The sequence below is a fragment of the Cokeromyces recurvatus genome (genome assembly GCF_025118155.1).
Source record: "Cokeromyces recurvatus strain NRRL 2243 chromosome Unknown BX663scaffold_16, whole genome shotgun sequence".
Classification (NCBI taxonomy): domain Eukaryota; kingdom Fungi; phylum Mucoromycota; class Mucoromycetes; order Mucorales; family Mucoraceae; genus Cokeromyces; species Cokeromyces recurvatus.
This window is the reverse complement of record NW_026251402.1, coordinates 563975-585770: the sequence shown is the minus strand read 5'-3', so window position 1 is coordinate 585770 and position 21796 is coordinate 563975. Positions and strand designations below refer to the sequence as shown.

Genomic DNA, 21796 nt, shown 5'->3' with positions numbered 1-21796 from the left:
TTTTTTTTAATCAAGTACATTTATAATTGATGTCATAGGCTTAACGATATAGAACGTATTTGTATCCTTTTTTTTTTAATGATTTTTTGTTGATATTCTTTCTTCTGAATTTTAGTATTCTACTTTTGAGAGCATATATCTACAGAATATATATATATATATATATATATATATATATTATTACCTACATTTACCTCGTTGACTTGCAGTATAATATCGAAGTTTAAATATCCAAGGTACATCTCTTTCTTCAATGTTGTGACACATTTTTTCCCGAGTATAAACCTACAAGCTCAAGTAAAAATTAATATCTCTAAACTATGTAAGTGTGCTATTATAAAGACTAGATTACCATCAATCAAGTATACAATAAAGTTAACATTATTGTTATCTTACAGTTGTAGTACTAGCTTCAAGTATAGCTATTTTATATTAAAATAATTTAACCTTCATGCTTAAGTATACAATACAGACATAGGCACTAATAACTGTTTATAGATTTTTTAAGAATCATCATTAGTTATCATTTTCTTTGAATATATTATTTTATTGACCCATACAAAGTGGTTTGAATGCATTCTTTTGATTATGTAAAAGATATGCGTTTATTTATTGGTAAACTATTTTCGAGTTTGTGTATAAATGAAATAATTAAAGAGTCTATCTTAGACACTACACTTGTTCTTTAAAGATAATCGTTGGCTGTCATATGAGCTCATACTCACTTTTTATTGAAATTAATATGCACCAGAGTTCCTTAAGAGTACTAATTACTATTATTTCTTAATAAACTCTTAGAGCTTTAAAATGCATATTTGGCAGCTTTTCTAAGTGATAATAACCTTAGGAATAATAGATAGCGTTTCTAAGATTGAAAACGCGACTTAATTCAAAAAAAAAAGTAATTGTAAGATAGTAATAGTAATGTTGTTTTGATGATTTTATTTTCTTTTTAATCAGTAAAATAAAAGTAATCGAGTTACAATGTTTAGGATACATAATTTTATTCAAGTGACCAATAAATAGCAAAAGAATAAAGAGAATGATTAAAATAACTTTAAGCTATTCAGTTGTACACAAGCAATTGAACACTAAAATTAATGTGACCAAATACGAAGATTGTGAGCAAAATGGAAAAAAGAAACTTGAATCTTTCTCATCCATTCATTCAAAAAAGGTTATGTTTTACTATTAATAGTTGGTTCTAAAAGAATCTAATTGAGCAAATAAGTTAGAAAAAAAAAAAAAGAAAAAAGGGTTTAAAAAACTAAAGAAAAGAGCCATAATAGAAAGATAAAGAGTAAATTTGAACTAGCTATCACCAGAATGAATATAATAGCTCAAGGTTCTTTTTATACTCTAATCATGATTTAACAAATAACAAAGAAATGCAAAAGTTGCGTGAATGTCGTACTATACTAACAAGGAAGATAAAATAATAAAAAAACATAATTACAAACAAAAGCTTGAAAGTGTCAGAGGAAGTTTATCAAGTACTTGTTTGTTCTCCAATATTTGTAAATTACTATATAATAAGCGACTTATTAGACAATAAAGCCTATAAGATGATCGATAAGAGAATCTTTACGCAAAATTTTATTATTATTTTACTCTCTCCTAGTACCTGAATCAGAACAATAAATAAATACATACATACATACATGTATACATATACATAACAATTCCTAATAACTTGGTTCAAGAATAGAATGATTTCTTCAAAGATAATAGCAAAGCATTACTTTATTAATATATGTATTTGCATAATTCTTGTAATAATAAATATGAGAGAAAAATCCTTTTTTATTTTACTTATTCAAGTTAGGTTTATATTATATTATAGTAGGCTTTTATCAAATGTTAGTTAGATCTATTATATACAACGTAATATTGTTTATAATCTAGAACACTAATCACGAATAATAGACACAGAAAATAATTTACTTCTTATATCTAACCCTTGTACTTCTTCATCTAACTCAAAACTTTTTGGCTGAATTTTTTTATCCATACTCTCAATAGTAGAAATAACAGAGGGTGCAGATAGCATTGGACTAAGCTTTTCTGGTAAAATGATTTCTAGTTTAGATGGAGAATAATAGCGTTGTGCAGATGGAGTAATTGGGGAACTACAAGGACTTGAATTTTCATCGTCAGAATCAACTGATTTTAAGTGAAACTTAATTCCACTTTCTAATGCGCCCAAACCAGGAAAACGTGGAGAAATTAAAAAGATAATCTCCATTAATTTGCCAATGTATTTGCATACAGATATACCATGTTTACCAATCATATTTTCTATTGTCTTAAATATCGGATCTGGTACTTCTCCTCCCTGACGATAAGCCAAGATTAATGCTAATATGGCCCTTTCTGAATGTAAAAGGCCAGGAACATTAGCCAGGGGGCCACTTGCGAGAGGTATATGAAAGGCAACAAAGGCACGAGTTTCCTTTGGATAATGCGTTGTTAAGTTTGCAAGATGTACAGCAGCCGGGATCAATCGATGAAGTTGAAGTGGATGATCAGGGGTCAGATAAAGAGGAGGAATGGCACTCTTTAATAAAGACATTATAGCCTCAAATTCATCATGAGATAGAGCATGCGATAAGGGTGATACATATGATTTTACACCTTCTAGTAATGGATCCTTTAATTGTTCTGATGGTTGCAGCATATAATAACAGACACCTTGTCTTACACCACCTTCACTAAAATAAATTTGTTTAATTTCAATTACTTTCATAATAGCAGATACTAGGAAACATATAGCAGGGATCATTCTCGCACGACGTTTTGATATACGAAATACTTGAAGTTCATTAACAAGTTCATCTGGATCACGATCCTTATATTTATTAGCTAATTCCATTAATTCATCTCCTGTTATACTATAGCCACTAATAATAGGAATAGGATATTTTCCTTTCTCTGTTTTAGAATATGTTTCAGCCATTGACAAGTAACCTAATGCTCGGAAACCGCCTCCACTCATATACAATGTATATCCATCATAACTTTGTAAACTGTTTGGAATATTAGTAGTTATTTTAGCCTTTTTGACTTGATCTACAATTTCCTTATAAAGTTCATTTCTTTCATTATTGTTTGTACAATTTGCTAATCGATTTTTCATAATGATTGCACCATAAGGAAGGGATACAGGGCTTGAGGACACCTTAAACCGTTTTCTAGGTCTTTCGGAATCTTTCACTAAAGGTGACTGATCATTTGATGTTACATAATTTAACTCGACTGAGCCACCGCCCAAGTCCATTGTCAAACCATTGACTCGATAAAATGATCCTGAAAAAAAAAAAAAAAAAAAAAATTAATTTAATTTGACAGATTTTTTTTTTCTGGAAAAAAAGGAAAAATAGTTTACCAATAATACCCATTGATGAAATAATAGCTTCTTGTTCTTTAGATAATATATCCACTGTCCAACCAGTTGCATAATGTATTTTGTCTAAAAATTCTTTTGAATTAGAAGCAATACGAGTTGCTTCAGTGGCGATGACTTTGACATTAGTAGGATCAACTCCTTCATGTTTACAAATTGTCTTGAATCTCTGAAAGGTTGTAATGACCTCATCAATAGTTTCAGAAGGAATGTAATGATCTTCACCCTGAACTTCTAAGAGAGATATAGGCGCACGTTCTTCATATGTCACAGGCAAATGTCTTGCAAAATCAGTTACGATACCAAATCGTATACCATTTGAACCCATATCAATTACACCAAATGGTGCCTTTATAGTTTTGTCATATATTGCCATGATTTAATAATTAATGAAAAAAAAAGGGTTTTAAAATAAATATTAATATCCCGGATATTATAAAATAATAATTATAATATCTTTTGTTTCGCTATTAAAAGATTTGCTAATAATCAAATTTTTATTAATAAAAGAACTCGCCTTTTTTCTTTTTTTCACTCTCCTCTTTTTTTTTCTTTCCCTTCTTTTCTATCATAAAGAAAATGTTACTTTGATTGTCCCTTTCTTTTCTCCTTCAAATATTATTTAATTTGTTCCAAATAATTGTCAAAAAATAAGGGTGTTCCTAAGGAGCGCGGCCGCGGATTGTACTGACCCACAGGAGCTTACTTTTTATAGAAATCGGTAACTTCCAAATAAGGAAATTTCTAAAAATAAAATTTTAGAATTACTTAAGAACCTCATCATCCTTAGTAGCCGCTAGTAGCATACATTAATATCCATCATCCAGCCGTCTCTCTTTTCTCCCTTTTTTTTGTTTTGTATATATATCCATCCATTATAAAAAAAAAAGTAGATAGATATGGCTGATCTCGAAGAACTCAACAAACCTTTTGGTAAATAATCAAATCGCACAACGAGAACACTGTCAAAAAAGTGCGAAACTCATTATTTTCGAACTTTTCGCTAAAGTGAATATAAATTAGATCCTTTTGCTGATGCTGAAGAAGAGAAGGGCGTCAGTCACACCAATTATCTTCGTAAGTATTATTCATCTAGTCAATTTTGAATTGTACATGTGTGTTTGACTTTATTAATGTTTTTTTTTTAAAATAAAAAAAAAAAACGCATTGACTAGATCTTCGCATTCAACAACGTAACGGCCGTAAGACATTAACCACTCTCCAAGGTTTGCCCAAGGAGATTGATAGTAAGCGTTTATTAAAAGCCGTTAAAAAAGCTTTTGCTTGTAATGGTACTGTTGTTGAAGATGAAGAACATGGTGAAATTATTCAAATGCAAGGTGATCAACGTATGAAGATGGCTGAATTTTTGGTTAATGAAGGCATTGCAAAGAAGAGTGACATTAAAGTTCACGGTTTCTAAGTTTCAGTTTATATATAAACATATATTCTTTTTATTTTTATTTTTACTACAACAACAGTAACAGCAACAACAGCAGTTAATAATAACTCAATAATAACAATAAAAAAAAAATTGTGAATTCCCTCCGTTTATTACAATCATCTTTCATTTATGTATTAATTCAATAAACTTTATAGATAATTGTTTCAAAATACTTGTGGCTTTTTATTATTTTCTCCCCTCCCCTTTTTTTTTTTTTTTTTTTTTTTTTTGGCTGCGTAAAAAAAAAGTCTTGATTTTTATCCTTTTTTTTTTTTATACATTCATATTTTTTTTTTTAGTTGTCAAAATTCAAATAATGTCAACCGATTCTTTGATCAGCGATCAAAGTCCATCTGAATCAACTACAGAAAGCAGCTTATTAAAAACAGAGACACCACAGTCTCCATGTTCTGTAAGCTATTCTTTTATATATTCATATGTTGTATGCATATTGATAATTTTTATTTTCTTGGAAAAAATAGGAGTCTACTGCACAAGCTTCACCTCTTGTTAGTGATCAAGAAATTGAAAATGGTGATGAATCAAAACAAGCTTTAATCAATAGCGGTTTAAGTGAAACTATCATTAAGGAAGAGTTAAATTTGAAGCAAACAACTCTTAGGGAAGAGGAAAAGAGAATGAGGGAAGAGGTAGTTTATCAAAGAAAACACAATAATATATAAAAATAATGAAAATTAATAATATTTATAAGGCTCAATTTCAATTTGATGCGGCAGTTAAAGCTCAACGTATGAAGCGTTTAAAATTTTTGTTAGAAAAATCGGGTGCTTATGCAACTATCTTGGGACGTAAATTAGCTAAACAACAGGAAGAAGCTCGTGAAAGAGCTGCTCAATTGGATGCTGCTGCTGCTGCTGCTGCTGCTGCTACTACTACTACTACTACTACTACTACTACTACTACTACTGCTGATGAAATTGAAGCAGTTAATAATGAATCAAACATAAAAGCTTATAAAACACGTTCCAATACTACAGCTAATAGTAAGAAGAGAAAGACTACAGATGCTAATTATCAATTGACAGATTATCTTAAAGAAGATGTAAGTTTATTTATATTGATTTTATCATATATTAAATATGTATGTATATTTATATATAGGATGTTAAAAGACGTAAGCAAGCTGATGGTAATATTAGTAAAGCTATTATTCAAGAAGATGCTGATGCTAAAAAGAAGCCAAAGGCAGAAACTATTATAAAGCCTTCTGTCTCTGCCCGTCAACCTTCCCTTATTACTGGTGGTATTCTTCGTGATTATCAGCTTGCTGGTGTTGAATGGCTTATTAGTCTTTGGGAAAATGGTTTAAATGGTATTTTAGCTGATGAAATGGGTTTGGGTAAAACACTTCAAACCATTTCTTTTCTTGCTCACCTTAAGGGTATGCAAGTGTCTGGTCCTTATTTGATTGTTGCTCCTTTATCTACTTTAGCTAATTGGGTAAATGAGTTTAAAAGATTTGCTCCTTCTATCAATGTATTACTTTATCATGGCTCAAAGGACGAACGTCACCATATGATTAATCGCAAAATGCAAAAGAAGAAAGAAACAACTTTCGAGTTCCCCGTGATTGTAACTAGTTATGAAATTGTCATGAATGACCGCAAATATTTACAACGTTATAACTGGAAATACATCGTTGTTGATGAGGGACATCGTTTGAAGAATATGAATTGTAGATTGATAAAAGAATTGAAAACTTATTCTAGTGCTAATCGTTTGTTATTGACCGGAACTCCTTTACAAAATAATCTTGCTGAACTCTGGAGTTTATTAAATTTCTTATTACCTGATATCTTTGATGACTTGGACATGTTTCAATCCTGGTATGAACAAAAAATAGTTTTTTTTTTTTTTTTTTTTTTTTTTTTTTTTTTTTTTTAATCTTTTAGCATTTATCGCTAATCTACATATCTAGGTTTGATTTCTCTGATATTAATATGAAGAGTGGACAAGATCGTATTATAAAAGAAGAAGAGGAAGATAAAATTGTATCCAGTCTTCATACCATTCTTCGCCCTTTCTTGTTAAGAAGATTAAAGACTGACGTTGAGCATTCTTTACCCAAAAAGAAAGAATATCTACTCTATGCTCCTTTAACACCCGTTCAAAAGAGCTTATACGATGCTATCATTAAGCGTGATCTTCGTGATTATCTCATTAAACGAAAGACTTTAAAACCTGAAGAAAATACCGACGAGAAAGTAGTAGTAGAAGAAGAAGAAGAAGAAGAAGATAAGAGTAATGAAAAACGACCCAAAAAAGTGATCAACTATAAAGAAAAATCAGATAGACAGTTCTTTGCTGACTTGAATAAAAAGACTGAAGAACAAGTGGACCAAAAGGGAATAGAAAGACAAGCTAAAATTGCAGAGGCTGTTAGGCAAGTGAATGGTTTACATCTTCAAAATTTAGTAATGCAGCTACGTAAGGTCTGTAATCATCCTTTCTTATTTGACTGGCCCATCGATCCTGCAACAAATGCACCTGTAGTCAATAATGATTTGGCTGCTCAATCGGGTAAAGTTCTTTTGCTTGACCGTCTCTTAACTGGTTTGTTTGAAAGAGGACATAAAGTTTTGGTATTTTCCCAAATGACAAAGATGTTAGATATCTTAGAAGATTGGGCTATAAGCTTAAAAGGCTGGCCTATTTGTCGATTGGATGGTAATGTTTCTCAAGAAGATCGTCGTCAACAAATTGAAGAATTTAGTGATCCTAATAGTCATGTTAAACTCTTTTTATTGTCAACTCGTGCCGGTGGTCTTGGTATCAATTTAACTGCTGCTGATACTGTAGTTATTTTTGACAGTGATTGGGTAAAAATAATTTATACTATCAAGTTAGTTATAAAACTAACTTTTTTTTTTTTTTTTCTTTTAAAAGAACCCACAAATGGATCTTCAAGCACAAGATCGTGTGCATCGTATTGGACAAAAGAAACCAGTTCTTATTTATAGATTTGTAGCTGCTAAAACAGTAGAGGATAAAATGTTAGAAAAAGCTACTGCTAAGCGTAGATTAGAGAAGCTGGTTATTAGCAAAGATAAGTTTAAGCATCCTGTGTGGTCTGGTAACAACTCTAAAAAAATGCAGGAGAGCTCTGTACGTGAATTAGCGGAAATTTTAGCATCAGAAGATGGCGAACAAGTCCAAATTGCTGTTCAAGGTGATAAAGTTATTTCAGATGAAGATCTTGAAAAGTTATTAGATCGTAGTCCTGCAGTTTTCGAAACTAAAAGTACAAGCGCAAATGATCAATTTAGAGAAATGGATGCTTCAGAAATGCAAGATTCCAAAAATGAAATTCTGGCTACTCGCCCTAATATAGACTAATTTATAGGCAAGACAAATTATTATACATTGTATTATATAGTTTCTTTCCTTCTTCCTTCCCCATCTATTTTTTTTTTCTTTTTTTTTTTTTTAAAAAAAAATATTTTGTTATGTAGAAGATTTGTTTTGCTTTTTTCATCCCATGTACACAATAAATAGCTTTGACTTATATGCATAGATATTCCAAGACATGCAATTAAACGAATACACTTACAAAATGTATATATGTGTTTACTTATGTTACATAGTATTATAATATTTACAGTATAATTATTTCATAGATGTTAACCATTCTATAGAGCATTGTTCATTGTCTTCTTTATCTGTACCAAAGAATAAAACACCAGGGCATCGTCTTGATAGCAATCCTTTTGGAAACAAAGATGTCCATCCATCTTGTAAGCGAGGATATGTCTGAGAGTTGCACATAAATTTGACAGCAGGAATAGGGGAAGCATATTTACAGGAAGTCCAAATTGGATCATTGGCATTACTATTTTTTAACGACCAAATACGAACGTGACCATCACTACCAGCAGCCATCAGTAGATCATTCTGTAAATCGACATCAAAACCTAGATAGTGATTACTTTCATTGACATGACCATTTAATATACTTATTGGTTTTTGGTAATAATTCGAATGATGATAATATCCTTTATTCTTTCGTTTACTATCTACTGTAGAATGAGAGCTGTTTTTCGGTTTACGAGTGTCCCAGATATTGATTGAACCGTCCAAGCCAACTGCTAATAATTCAAATCCAGTATGACTGTGACCGTCCAAGGTTTGAAGTTTAACAACGGACGAAGATTGAAGACATCTATCAGAAGAATAATAAGGCGAAGATTTATTTTGTCTCCAATCCATCAAACTAATCTTTCCATTACGTGAGCCAGTCCAGCAGATGTTAGGTTGAGTCTTAGGTATATGGGTTGCAAAGATAGATGACTTTACCCTTCTTGAATGTATTAGCTCAAAGGCACTATTTAAATAATACAAATTTTGGTCACCTCCTATAACCAGGGAATCAAATTCATCATTCAAACTAAAAGACCAAAATAAATCTTTTCTTTGTCTAAATGAACCACGTCTATATGATTCACAAAAGCCAACATATGAAGATGGACAACTGAGGATATTTTCATAATCTTGAATAGATTCATCTTCTGTTAGAAACATGTGTCGAATTTCCTCATCTAATAAAGGTGGTAAAACAGGGAAAGCATGTCTCCAAATGAAATTCCCAGTTGTACCAACCAAGTCCCTAAAGTTGCGTTCGCCATCATTTTGTGTTCGTTGACCAAGCTGCAAGGCTTGAATTTCGTTTCCATTATAATAGTCATCACTTACTTTCCATACATGAAATCGGGGATCAAGCTCGTATCCAAAATGATGCAAACCTGATCGACCTGCTATAAAAATTTCACCATATTCTTCTGAACCATTCGTCATTTCAACACACATGTTGCTATAAATACGCTTATTAGGACCATCTAATCGAATAGATGATCTCGGTTTCAATAAAGACATTAAAAACGTTATACCATCCATGGATGGTTTTAGCGATCCAAAAGCAGCTCGTTGTCTTAAATATTGATTTATAGTAGTTGGCCATTGTCGTCGTCGTCGTTGTGAATAATAGAGTGATACCTTATTATTCATGTTGTTTTTATGAGCTGCAGCAGCAATAGCAGCAGCTTTTGCTTCCTCTTCTTCTTTTTGTAATCTTTTTCGTAATTCAGGTAAACTATATGGGCCATGGGGTGTGATTTTAAATAGCTTATTTGTCTTTTTATCTAGAAAGTATCCGGGGATATCAAAAGACATAATTGTGATATTCTGTTGTTAATAATTTTCTTGCAAAGCATGCTTTTTTCTAAAAAAAAAAAAAAAAAAAAAAAATTGATGAAAATTTTAAATGACCGTTTAAGCACGTAATGTCTTAAATCCATTCTGTTGCCTTAATAGGAGAATTATTATAAAGCTTGAAAGAAACAAGAGTAAAAGGTAATATAAAGAGAATGTTTTCGTTTTGTTTTGTTTTCTATCAATAGGTTAAGCATTTGAGTAATTAGTAGCCATGAATGAATGACTCGATTTATAAATTCAACAAACAAAAATTATAGACAAAGTTACTTGATATAAAACAAATACTCTTTATTTAAAAAGAAAAAGAAAAAAAGTGTATTATCTTTAACCTTTAGCATTTTAAATACCATTTTAGGCTTTTTTTTTTAAAAAAAAACTAATATGAATGAATGATCTCGAAATGTTACAATTGATAACAAAAATTGGTATATTCTTAAAGCTATTTATACTTCATTGTATAAAATGAACTATTCAGGCTTACAATAAGACCCATTCCACTCTATTTTCATCAATTTTAGTCACTAATTTCTCAATCAACTACCTCTGTGATCATTAGGATTACCTTCTTTACTAGCCCTACTTTTGTCTTTTTGTTTTACCTTTTCTTTATCTCTCTCTCTCTCTCTCTCTTTTAATCAAAAAGGAGAATATTATACACTAAAGATATTGCAGTCTTGTTGATGAATGTTTATAGTAGTAAAAAGGAGAGAGACAACAATAGCAACAATCCTTAGTGCATTAAGATTTGATTGGATTATAAATTAAACGCGTTCTACTACTATTTTCAAAAAAAAAAAAGTCCGTCAAACGCGATTTTTAACTCTCCAAATCCTCTCCTCCTTCGCCTCCTTCTCCCCCCCTTTTTTTTTTCTTCACTTATTTTAGTTATGGTATTGTCAAAAAGTTTTGACTGTTATAAAGTTCTCAATTTAAATAAAGAAACAGCTACTGAAAGTGATATTAAAAAAGCATATCGAAAACTTGCACTTCAATTCCATCCAGACAAATTACCACAAGATGCAACACAGAAACAAAAGGAACAAGCCAATGCCACCTTTCAACAATTGAGCATGGCATATGCAGTTCTGAGTGATGCTAAACGTAAATCACGGTATGATAAAACAGGAAGTATGGAAGAAAGTGAGTTTGATGAAGATAAAGACTGGGCTGCTTATTTCAAAGAACTATGGACTGGCGTAGTCAATGCGGATACGATTGAAGAACAAAAAAAGAAATATCAAGGTTTTGTAGTTTAGCAATTATTATTGTTGTTTGTTTGTTGGTGTATATAAATATAAATATTTATAATTTATATAGGCTCGGATGAAGAAAAAAAAGATTTACTAAAGGCTTATGAAAGTTGTAAAGGAAATATGGATCAAATCCTTGAATTAGTTGAATGTTCTACGGCTCGAGATTGTAAAAGATTTGAGAAGATAATCCGATCTGCTATTAAAGAGAAGCTTGTCACTTTCTATCCTGCACTTGATAGCACAACCACTCCACGTGCACATAAAAAACGTATTGAAAAGGAATTAATGGCAGAGCGTCAATTTTTGGCTGAACAAGAAAAAGATAAAGACAATAAGAGTGACAAAGAATGTTCACTTTTAGAATTGATTCAACAGAGAAATAAGGATAGACAAGCCAAAATGGATTCAATTATTGAGACAATTGAAGCTTCTGCTAAAAAAGAAAATAAAAAACGTAAAGATCAAGAAAGAGAAGACGAGAGATTACCAACTGAAGAAGAATTTCAAAGGCTTCAAAGAAAGCTATTTAACAATAAGAAGCAAAAAAAATAAGACTATTACTACTTTTTATTTCCACCATTTCCAAGGTATCTATTATTTACATAAGCATAATCAGAATAAAGGCATTTCTCTTTCTCTTTTTTTTTTGGTGTTATTTCAATAAATAGATCGACTTACTTTAATTTATGATCGCCAGGAGAAACATATTTCTTTAAAGACCAAATGCCTTTTTTATGAGATCTAAAGAAGAGAGAGAGAGAGAGAGAGAGAGAGAGATATTAAGATATATGTTTATATATTATATATTATATCTAATATATATACGCTTCTTTACTTTGCATTTGCTTCATGTTTTTGTAACTGATCCAGTATACCAGCATATTGAGCACCTTTAGCTACATAAATACTCGCTAAGCCTGCTTTAACCATCTCTATTGAAACATTCTTTTTTATAAAGAAAGGAGGTTGTCTTACATAAGCCATTGCAACCTATGTTATTTGAAATTAATATCTGACATATGTATATTTATATATAAAACTGTCGATGTGCACTTTACTACTCGATTATATTGATCTCTACTTAATAATTGAACTTGTACTCTTCTATTTAATACCAGCTTTGTTAAAAAGGCCTTGGCTTCACTAGAATAAGGTTGAGCCGGCATACCAAAATGAGCTCCCTCAGGTGCATCAACACCAGCAATACGTATAGAAATGGTTTGATTTTGAAGTTCTTTCTTTGTCTTTGGTACATGTCTTATCCAACCCCAGCCTAGCCCCGGTGTATGATATAATCTAAAATTATCACTATCGCCTACAGAGATAACTTTTCCTCGTATCATTTTTCCTCTCTCAAAGACTTCTGGGGGTATATGTGCTGCAGTCTTGTATCTATGTCCAATTACAAATTTATATATTATATAAACTGCAGGTACGCCTATCACAAGACTTGATAAGACAGGTCGCCAAATAGTTTGAATCAACGAATCTGTCCATTCATTCAAATTCTCTGAATTAAAATAATTTTGAATTTTCTCCTTTAATGTTTCTTCTTCTTTTTTCTTATTCAGTTTATCTTTTGACATGATGTTATTTTACAATCACGTACTTCAAATAATAATATATGAATAAAAAAAAAGAAAAAAAAAAGGTAGTAATAATCATATGTAACCTAATTATTTAAACGTTAGTTTTCTTTTTTTTTTAAAAAAAAAAAAATTATTGCACTGTCGACATAGCTTGTAAAAGAAAAAAAAAAGCATATTATATATTCTCATAAATGCAAGTCAGAAAAAAAAAAGGAATTCTTATACATTATCATTCACCCTTTCATTTTTTATCATCACTATTAAGAATGATATATTGCATTGCTAAGAACAGCAGTAATTTGCCTTAAATGAAGTCACGTTAGCTCTAAGAAAAGAGAGCAGATTTCCAAGGTATTTTTTTTTTTTTTTTTTTTTTTTTTTTTTTTTAACAAAAAATTAATATACATAACATATTCATATTTGGTGAAATAGAGATGAACAATGGCAATCTAAATCAAAAAGATCTTTCATTTTCACAACAAGTAGATTTGTTTTTTTTTTCTTTGTATACATGTTAATATTTACTTATGGAGATTTACTTTTATGTGTTATATGTTTAGCCTACACCTCAAATACAAAATGATGAAGAACAAATCATAACTCAACTTACTCTAGCAGGTTTAAAAGTGCTAATGGTTCGTAAACGCGATCAGATCATTTATAAATTATCAGATAATATGCAAGTTTCTTCTATTGGTGAACAGCAACGCCAACAGTTGATGAAAGAAATTCAGTCTTTACATGAAGCTACTATGGCTGCAGCAGCAAACGTTCAACAATTACAACAACAACAACAGCAACAGCAGCAGAAGCTGGCACAACAACACCAACACCAATATCAACATCAACACCAATTGACTAATATAGACATGTTAAATAAACCCATTGCGCCTAAAAGTGAAGCTTTAAGCGCTTTAGATACACCGCCTCAACCAACTGCGGCTGAAGCGGACGCAATTAAAGAAACGGCTCGTAAACTAAGAGAAGAATTAGAGCAGCAACAACAGTTACAATTATTACACCAACAACAAAATATGAATAAACAAATAAGTCAAAATTATGATTTACAATCTTCCTCTTCGTCTGTTGATGGTAAAGTAACAAGAAAATATCATAAATCAGGAAAATATTCCAAAAAGCGACAACAACAACTACTACTACAACAACAACAGCAGCAGCAGCAGCAGCAGCAGCAACAGCAATTAACACAACAACAATTGATTGCCTTGCAACAATCTTTGCAACAACAACAACAACAACAACAGCAGCAACAGCAGCAGCAGCTACAACAACAACCACAGCAACCACAGCAGCAGCAAATCAATATTAATACAAATATGTCTACTCCTTCAACTCCTATCACATCAAGTACTGCTGCTAGTACACCATTAAGTAATAGTGTTCCCTCGACTACTCCATTTCCAGTACAACAACAGCAACAAATACATGATCAAAGTAATAAACCATCTCCTGCTCCCTTGACTCCCACTGTTACTACTCCAGCTATTCAAAAGCCACCTCAACAACGAATTCAACCTTCAGCTGATTCTATCTTATCAAAACGTTTACCTGAAGAAGAATTACAACATCGTGAAATTAAAAAGAGGTATATTTTACATAATGGATAAAGATAAGCTATAAAAAAATAAAATAACGAATCATTATTAGATGCATTGAATCATTATTATCCGATCATAAATATGTTACAAATCCTGATTACAAGACACCTTTTGTTTCTATTAGAGATGCTATGAATCGACTCTTACCTTATCATATTTATCAATATCCAAAAGGAGATTTAGATGCCAATAAAATCCCATTAGAACGTCAGGGTAAATTCAAAAAAAAAAAGGAAAAAAAGAAAATAAAAAAAAAAGGGACGAGACACTTATTCATTTATACTTAGATAATACAATTATTGTGATTTTTAAATGTCAAAGTGAATTATTTAAAAATTTTGACACTATTGTTAAAAAGATAGAAGAGGTAATCATCAAGATGAATAAGAACATGTAGAAAAAAAAAATACTAAATTACATAATTAGAATGATTGTGACTTGTCAATAAAGATATTGACTAATAGACAAATCTTGATGGAACAAAGACAAAAGTTAGCAGATGAACAATCAAGGATAGCAGCAGAACAAGCAGCACATCAACAGGAAATGATACGTATACAAGCTGAGAAAGCTAGATTAGCTACAATTGCTGAACAAGAGGCTCAACAACAGCAATTATTACAGCAACACCATTTTCAACAAATGCTACCTCAACCATCTTCTTCAGAACAACCATTCCTACAACAGCAACAGCAACAGCAACAGCAACAGCAACAAGAGATTCAAAATTCAGGTAAAAAAAAAAAAAATAGGGGTTTTTTTTTATTGTTATAATTTATATTTACAATAGTTATTATTTATTAGTTAATTATTCAAATGGACTTGCACAAGCTAGTGCATTGTTACAAAACCCTCAACTTATGAGCCAATATAGTCAATTAAGTCCTGAATTACAACAAAGACTACTAAGGAATAGAGAACAATTAGTTGCTTTAATTGAAAAGCAACAAGCTATCAATAATAGTAATCATCAATCTTGATCATGATTTTTTTCTTTCCTCTTTTCTTTTGAATGTAAATAGATACTTTCAATAAAGTAATAATAATTATAATAAGGATTTATTTATAATAAGTAAGATTATTTACAGTTTGTATTATGGTGTAATAAGTGAGTAAGAGAGAGAGAAAGAGAATTAGTTGTTAGCAGTATATGTGAAATTAAGTTGATGAGAAAGAGCGTTAGTACGATTAGAGATCCATTCAAGGACACCGATGGTACCATGCGAAGTAGTCAACATATTGTTGACATTAAAATGACTCTTTTGGCCAGGGGAACGATAAGGAAGACTTGAGTCCCATTCCATATCTTCTTTTAACATCTCCATCCATGCCTCAAGTCTAGGTTTTATCACACGAGGATTAAAGAAAGTTTGAACGATGGTTTTGAGGATGTCTCGGAATTTGGGTTCATAATAAGGAGATTTGATGAATGCATCGACAAGAGGACGTTGAGAGCCAGGACGAGAATAGTTTTGATAAGGGGTTGTCATTAGTTCGGGGACCTCAAGTCCGTTACCAAAGGTTTCATCAAAATCATAAGTGATCAAGTACCATTTCGTTGTTTGCCAGTTTTGATTCAAATAAAAGTTACTAGCTTGATACCAGAAGCCATCCCAGGACCCGGTCAAGAAACTTAAGGCGATATGAATCATGGTATTTTCAGCACTGTCGACCAAGTCAGTAATAGTCACATTACTACCAGGGATCGTCGTTTGATTCAATCTACTCATAAAGTCAATGATAGGAGCTGTATAATGATCCTTTGTGATATTCTTATCTCTGCCTTCATTATCAAAGATGTAGACATCCTCAAAGTCATAGCTTGCATTATTATTACCATGATAGACAAGATTGGCTTCCCTTTTATGATCGATCGCATTACATTTAAACGTCACGCCAGTGCCCTCAGTTACGTTGCCACCATGAAGAAGGTTTTCAGTAAAGCCCTTATATGTTTCATCTATCATGAGATATAAGCCAAAGGGTTTATTATTGACAAATAAACGAACCCAATCGCCGCTCAATGTTGCAGCACCAGCCGCATTCAAGGAATCTAATAATAACTTTTCTCTGGCCATACTAGGATCTGTAGCCTCTGCGCGTAACTTGAGAGCACGACGACCATAAAGTTCATCCCTTGTGGCATTATTAAATTTATTGAATTTAATCTTGAAGGATTGTTTAGCAAACTCTCTAGATGATTGGCCACTATTCTTGATACCTGCGCCTTGATAATTGAAGACTTCATTATGAGAGATAAAAGTCATATTATATACTTCAGCAAATTTATGTTCCTTTAAAGGAGCTTTAAGAATTTTTTGTAGACTTTTGAAATCAACATTTAAAAGTATAGTAGAAATTTCATTTGATTTGCCTAGACCACTATGAAGTGCTAATTATGTATATAAAAAGGAGGAGGAGAAAGTTAATATCATCATATACAAAGCAAACAGACAAAAACTTTTTTTTTTTTTTTTTTTTTTTTTTTTTTTTTTTTTACCAGGATAAATAGGATTAAAAGCACGAGGAAGCTCTGGAACATCATAAATAGTTTTAGATCGATTAAAGAATTCATTTCCAGTAGATGTAATAGAAGTATTAGTCAAATGACGAACAGTAGACTCGGGTCTTTGTTTATCGCCCGGCGCCAAATAAACATATTGATAATTAGAACCAAAGGGAGCAGATCCAGTGAAAAGGTTAGCACTTAATGGACTTGTTCGAAGAGGATAGTTTGTTCCATTTATATGAACAGCTACCATTTCATTTTTACCGGGGAAAGCGACGACTGAATATGTCACATTGGCTGCATTAGCAACAACAACAACATGAGCTAAGGCAATAATAGCTATCCTAATGAAGCCAATTAAAGTAGTAGTAGAAGAAAATAACTTCATGCTATTTTTTTTTTTTTTTAAAAAAAAAGAAACTATAATGCCCAAATTCTATTTAAAAAAAAAAAGGAACTTTATTATTAATATTTGATTTATATTTATATAAAACCATTCAAGTAACAGACTTCCTTTTTTTTTTTTTTTTTCGTTCTGCATACTTAAACAAAGAAGGGTATGCAGTAGTCTGTTTTCTCCGCCTTAATAGAGCGGAAACAAACTGTTTACAAGAAGAACAGACATTTTTTACCTTATTTGATAATTGTGTTTAAAAAAGTGAATACCACTCTTACTAATACTACTAACTTCTTTTTATTTCCTTTTAACATCAAAGTTGAGTAAGTATATAGTTTTCTTTAAAACAAAGATTTCATCTCGTACATTCATTACTCAATGTTTTATCGATTTATTTTTATTCTTTTTTAGTGTATTTTTTTTATGCCAGTACCCATTATTTTAACCCACGCATATTTTATGTTCGTCTTGCTATTTTTAAATAACATAAAAGGTAAAAAAAAAAAGTTTAAATGTTAAATATCTTGGAAACAACAAAAAGTTTCAAATGTATAATTGTAATAAATTCACTGTGTCTGAGTTTAAAATGTTTGTAGTAATAGTAGTTGTTAACAATAATGATAGTTACCCTGGCTTCATACATTGTAAAAAAAAAAGTTAGATGTTGTATATAGATGTGTTACTACTATTATTCATTATTGTAAAAGTAGAAGAATGAAAATATTAAATATGAACAATTCATCATAGAAAAAAACACGTGACATATATCATTCATAAAAAAAAAAGTGGAAAAACAGCAGCGATCGTTTATCTATAAACGTAGTTTATTTTGACTTGGATAGTTTCAACTTTAAAATATGTTTCACTTTATTTTATACTACTTTGAATAAAATGTCATCAATTCACTCACTCGGCTACACGAACATGATTATATGGCATCATTCTTTATTTATATTTTTTGGGGGAAAATTTTTTTTTTTTTTTTTTTTTTTTTTTTTTTTTTTTTTTTTTTTTTTTTTTTTTTTGCATCTCCTCCATCAGCATCCAAAGATCGGCATACAAAATTTTAATTTATTGTAAAAAAAAAAAAAAAAAAAAAAAAAAAAACGATGTAATGTTGTATACTATTAACTTTATTCCATTACGTCTATTTAGAAAGAACATACATACAACGTACTAAAAATAGCCTTTTTTTTTTCTTTTTTTAAACATGTATATCATATTTATTTATTAAAGATGAATAATAACAGTAAATGGAGATGGTTTAATTTAAAGAGTGATAGCAAGTACTGAAACAATAGCCATTACGATAGCTTCCTTGGAAATCTTGATAGTAGGTAATGCACTACTACTCTCGTTATTATTGGCAGAGGAATTGTTCTTCATGTTGTTGTTGTTATTATTATTATTACCACCACTGGGAGCAATACCATTGGCACCGTTGCCAGCAACGACTGTACCATTGTTACTGGCTACATTTCCATTAGCATCCAAGTATGTACCAGCAGTGTAAGGAGGCAAAGCAGGAAGATCATCAGTATCATTAAATTTAAGTTGTTGCATCAGTGAAGTGGAACGGTTCTTGACCCATTGACGAATCGAGGACGTATTACCAAGTAAACCATTTTGGAAATCTTCAACTGTAAATGCTGTCTTTATTCCAGGAGATCGACCTGAGATAGTACGAGTCCAGATGATATCTTCCTTCAACATCTCCGACCAGGCCGTAAGGATAGGGTCTACTACACTGGGCTTGAAGAATCGTTTCACAATCGTCTTTAAGATATCTTGAAAGACACTGTCATAATAAGCATTATTTAAAAAGACATCAACCAAGGGACGTTTGGATCCAGGACGAGAATAGTTTTTATAAGAGACAGTGTTCATGCTTGTATCTTCCATACCATTGCCATAGGTTTCGTCAAAGTCATAAGTAATCAGAGTCCATTTTTTAGTGGCAAGGTCTTCATTGAGATAGTAATTACTAGCTTGATACCAGAAACCATCCCAGGAGCCAATAAGATAATTAATAGCCATATGAATAAGTGTATGTTGAGGATCAATCAATTGAGCGATACTACCCGGGTTTTGAGCATCTTTAGCATCTTGTGCGTTCACTTGACTTAAACGTTTTGTGAAGTCAATTAATCTAGCTTGACTATTGTTCTTTTTACTAATCGATTTATCTTCTCCTGTATCTGCAAGTTTATAAATGTCTTCTGAATATAATGTAGGATCATCACCAACGTACACAAGATTGCCTTCTACTTCGGGACTTAAAGCGTTACCCTTATATGTGGCACCTAACAAAAAATAAATAAAAAGATTAGAATACATATATACATGTATAAAAAAAAGAGAAAAGAAATCAATATGTAATACCTGTATTGGTTGATTTAAAGTTGCCACCATGAAGAATAGCATCTATAAGATGAGTAGAGGCATCATCCATCAATAAGAAAAGACCATAAGCTTCATTATTAATAAAAACACGTGCCCATGAACCTGAAAGGGTAGCACCACCAGAAGCGGCAAGCATATCAAGAACTAATTTTTCACGGCTAAAATAAAATAAGTCTACTATATATATTTTTTTTTTTTTTTTTTTTTGAGAGACACTTACGCAAGTGTTGCATCAGTTTCTTCAGCACGAAGTTTTAATGAAGTACGACCATAAAGAAGATTTTTAGTGGTTGCATTCTTGTTATATTTATTGAAATCAATGGCCCAGGATTGTTTAGAAAAATCTTTTGTAGATTGTCCACTTGTTGATAATCCACCATTTTTAATAGTAAAGACTTCTTTATTGCTAATATAAACGAAATCAGAAACCAATGCATCATCTAATTTCTCTGTAGGTGCTTTATGGAAAGCATCTAATGCTGTAGCATTGACCGACATAATAATAGTAGCAATTTCATTTGATTTGTTCAAGTTTGTAAATAAAGCTATATATAAAAAAAAAATAGAGTGTTAATTATTTAATTTACAAATTGTATATACGTATAAAAACTTTACTGGGATAAATAGGATTATATGCTTGAGGAAGGCTAGGGACATTGTAGATAGTCCGAGAACGATTAAAGAATTCATTACCAGTCGATGTAGCCCCCTGAGTAAGCTTTCGGGTGGTTGATTCGGGAATATTCTTTTGACCATCATTGAGAACATATTGATAAGTATCACCAAAGGGTGCATTTCCGGTAAAGATATTTGAATGAATAGGACTCTTTTGAAGAGGAACAACTTGCCCTGCTACTGATACAGCTACATTTTGGTTACCAGTAGGAAAAGCAACAACAGAGTATTGAACATCTGCTGCAAATGCACCTGAAAGTGCCAAAGTAATTAAAGCAGAAAGGGCTATTATTTTTTTTGCCATTGGTAATTTTTAATTATTTTATTATAAATTATTGTTTTTTTTCTCTCTCTCTTTTTTTTTTTTTTTTTTTTTTTATGTATATGTAAAGGAAAGGTTAATAAGTTATATATATATATAAATAAATAAATAAATAAAATAAAAAAAAAGAAGAAGAAAAGGCCTTACAAGTTTATGTAAGATGCTTTCTATTTATATCTAATTTTAGAGTCCTTGTATCGTGGTGGTAGTAGTAGTAGTAGCAGTATTATTAGTGGTAGTAGTAGCAGCGGTCGAAATATATTAATAGAGGACAAAATGAATTAAGTTTTTTTTTTTTTTTTTTTTTTTTTTTTTTTTTTTTGATTTAAAATTGTAGTGGCTAGAACGCGTGATACGGTAGCAAGGATGCCTAAATGAATATATATTATCATGATTGAAAATATATACTCAAGCTTGTATTATCGATGTAACCCTCTTTATTTGGACACAAAAAAATAAATATATTTATAGAATTTGTGGTAGTATTGCACTAAAAGTGTTTTTAGTAATTATGAAACATGATGATTGGTTTAATGGTTAAAAGAGAAAAAAACTCCTTATTTCATTGAAATACTAGAAGATTTATCTTTTCGTTTAAAAGGGAGGCAGAATGAAAAAGAAGGAAAGAAAGAAAAAAAAAGAAAGAGGGATAGTAACAGCTGTTTATCAAATAGAGTAAATTGCAAGGACTAAAAATAAAATTATCATTTTTTCTTTCTTGTTCTTTCTGTATGTTCTTTAGAAATATGACAAACGTGGATTTTATCCAAATATATAAGATTTGGACTCTCTCTCTCTCTCTTTTTTTTTTTTTTTTTTTTTTTTTTTTTTTTTTTTTGTTTATTTATTTAACTGTGATATTCTCTTTAGGTATAACATGTAATCCATCTTTTTTTTCTTTTTTCGTAATATTCATGAATTGACATTCATACTATTATTATAGTAGATCAGCA

At 31.0% G+C, this 21796-nt stretch overlaps 9 protein-coding genes across 9 annotated transcripts; 4 read left to right on the top strand and 5 right to left on the bottom strand.

The window, feature by feature from the left end:
- Nucleotides 1-1810: 1810 nt before the first annotated feature.
- BX663DRAFT_474663 (Ppx/GppA phosphatase family-domain-containing protein) lies at nucleotides 1811-4218 on the bottom strand. Its single transcript, XM_051524229.1, has 3 exons — nucleotides 4194-4218; nucleotides 3386-4124; nucleotides 1811-3306 (listed from the first exon to the last, which is right to left on the bottom strand). Exons 2-3 carry the CDS (start codon nucleotides 3777-3779, stop codon nucleotides 1910-1912), a joined length of 1791 nt encoding a protein of 596 aa, XP_051381992.1. The 5' UTR covers nucleotides 3780-4124; nucleotides 4194-4218; the 3' UTR covers nucleotides 1811-1909.
- Nucleotides 4219-5019, top strand: BX663DRAFT_513212 (translation initiation factor SUI1). Its single transcript, XM_051528106.1, has 3 exons — nucleotides 4219-4336; nucleotides 4427-4480; nucleotides 4579-5019. The coding sequence occupies exons 1-3, from the start codon at nucleotides 4303-4305 to the stop codon at nucleotides 4824-4826; spliced, it is 336 nt and encodes a 111-aa protein (XP_051381991.1). The 5' UTR covers nucleotides 4219-4302; the 3' UTR covers nucleotides 4827-5019.
- A 144-nt stretch (nucleotides 5020-5163) lies between these two features.
- On the top strand, nucleotides 5164-8204 carry BX663DRAFT_552899 (SNF2 family N-terminal domain-containing protein; the record flags this gene model as incomplete). Its single annotated transcript, XM_051531406.1, has 6 exons — nucleotides 5164-5259; nucleotides 5330-5497; nucleotides 5560-5910; nucleotides 5970-6694; nucleotides 6787-7687; nucleotides 7755-8204. 6 exons carry the CDS (start codon nucleotides 5164-5166, stop codon nucleotides 8202-8204), a joined length of 2691 nt encoding a protein of 896 aa, XP_051381990.1.
- A 67-nt stretch (nucleotides 8205-8271) lies between these two features.
- BX663DRAFT_543900 (uncharacterized protein) lies at nucleotides 8272-10110 on the bottom strand. The gene has a single exon (XM_051530861.1). It carries the CDS (start codon nucleotides 10032-10034, stop codon nucleotides 8475-8477), a length of 1560 nt encoding a protein of 519 aa, XP_051381989.1. The 5' UTR covers nucleotides 10035-10110; the 3' UTR covers nucleotides 8272-8474.
- Nucleotides 10111-10963: 853 nt separating this feature from the next.
- On the top strand, nucleotides 10964-11881 carry BX663DRAFT_487267 (uncharacterized protein; the record flags this gene model as incomplete). Its single annotated transcript, XM_051524734.1, has 2 exons — nucleotides 10964-11318; nucleotides 11394-11881. 2 exons carry the CDS (start codon nucleotides 10964-10966, stop codon nucleotides 11879-11881), a joined length of 843 nt encoding a protein of 280 aa, XP_051381988.1.
- Nucleotides 11882-12160: 279 nt separating this feature from the next.
- Nucleotides 12161-12915, bottom strand: BX663DRAFT_487266 (uncharacterized protein; the record flags this gene model as incomplete). Its single annotated transcript, XM_051524733.1, has 2 exons — nucleotides 12161-12319; nucleotides 12388-12915. 2 exons carry the CDS (start codon nucleotides 12913-12915, stop codon nucleotides 12161-12163), a joined length of 687 nt encoding a protein of 228 aa, XP_051381987.1.
- Nucleotides 12916-13073: 158 nt separating this feature from the next.
- BX663DRAFT_96320 (uncharacterized protein) lies at nucleotides 13074-15594 on the top strand. The gene is made up of 7 exons (XM_051532366.1): nucleotides 13074-13269; nucleotides 13351-13400; nucleotides 13479-14524; nucleotides 14587-14750; nucleotides 14825-14904; nucleotides 14964-15270; nucleotides 15342-15594. The coding sequence occupies exons 2-7, from the start codon at nucleotides 13353-13355 to the stop codon at nucleotides 15515-15517; spliced, it is 1821 nt and encodes a 606-aa protein (XP_051381986.1). The 5' UTR covers nucleotides 13074-13269; nucleotides 13351-13352; the 3' UTR covers nucleotides 15518-15594.
- A 76-nt stretch (nucleotides 15595-15670) lies between these two features.
- On the bottom strand, nucleotides 15671-17434 carry BX663DRAFT_552894 (coth protein-domain-containing protein; the record flags this gene model as incomplete). Its single annotated transcript, XM_051531405.1, has 2 exons — nucleotides 15671-16929; nucleotides 17038-17434. 2 exons carry the CDS (start codon nucleotides 17432-17434, stop codon nucleotides 15671-15673), a joined length of 1656 nt encoding a protein of 551 aa, XP_051381985.1.
- A 1113-nt stretch (nucleotides 17435-18547) lies between these two features.
- BX663DRAFT_513186 (coth protein-domain-containing protein) lies at nucleotides 18548-20869 on the bottom strand. Its single transcript, XM_051528105.1, has 4 exons — nucleotides 20462-20869; nucleotides 20067-20391; nucleotides 19826-20004; nucleotides 18548-19746 (listed from the first exon to the last, which is right to left on the bottom strand). The coding sequence occupies exons 1-4, from the start codon at nucleotides 20823-20825 to the stop codon at nucleotides 18713-18715; spliced, it is 1902 nt and encodes a 633-aa protein (XP_051381984.1). The 5' UTR covers nucleotides 20826-20869; the 3' UTR covers nucleotides 18548-18712.
- Nucleotides 20870-21796: the final 927 nt, after the last annotated feature.

Excerpts from the sequence above, each read along its gene's own strand:
- BX663DRAFT_513186 (XM_051528105.1), bottom strand. The coding sequence starts at position 20,825 with ATGGCAAAAAAAATAATAGCCCTTTCTGCTTTAATTACTTTGGCACTT. Across the intron at positions 20,005-20,066 it reads GAAACTGATGCAACACTTGC|CCGTGAAAAATTAGTTCTTG; the intron begins GTAAGTGTCTCT and ends ATTTTATTTTAG. Across the intron at positions 19,747-19,825 it reads CTTTAAATCAACCAATACAG|GTGCCACATATAAGGGTAAC; the intron begins GTATTACATATT and ends ATTTTTTGTTAG.
- BX663DRAFT_543900 (XM_051530861.1), bottom strand. The coding sequence starts at position 10,034 with ATGTCTTTTGATATCCCCGGATACTTTCTAGATAAAAAGACAAATAAG.
- BX663DRAFT_96320 (XM_051532366.1), top strand. The coding sequence starts at position 13,353 with ATGAACAATGGCAATCTAAATCAAAAAGATCTTTCATTTTCACAACAA. Across the intron at positions 13,401-13,478 it reads ATCTTTCATTTTCACAACAA|CCTACACCTCAAATACAAAA; the intron begins GTAGATTTGTTT and ends TTATATGTTTAG. Across the intron at positions 15,271-15,341 it reads ACAAGAGATTCAAAATTCAG|TTAATTATTCAAATGGACTT; the intron begins GTAAAAAAAAAA and ends ATTATTTATTAG.
- BX663DRAFT_474663 (XM_051524229.1), bottom strand. The coding sequence starts at position 3,779 with ATGGCAATATATGACAAAACTATAAAGGCACCATTTGGTGTAATTGAT. Across the intron at positions 3,307-3,385 it reads TTCATCAATGGGTATTATTG|GATCATTTTATCGAGTCAAT; the intron begins GTAAACTATTTT and ends TTTTTTTTTCAG.
- BX663DRAFT_513212 (XM_051528106.1), top strand. The coding sequence starts at position 4,303 with ATGGCTGATCTCGAAGAACTCAACAAACCTTTTG. Across the intron at positions 4,337-4,426 it reads AGAACTCAACAAACCTTTTG|ATCCTTTTGCTGATGCTGAA; the intron begins GTAAATAATCAA and ends AATATAAATTAG. Across the intron at positions 4,481-4,578 it reads CAGTCACACCAATTATCTTC|ATCTTCGCATTCAACAACGT; the intron begins GTAAGTATTATT and ends CGCATTGACTAG.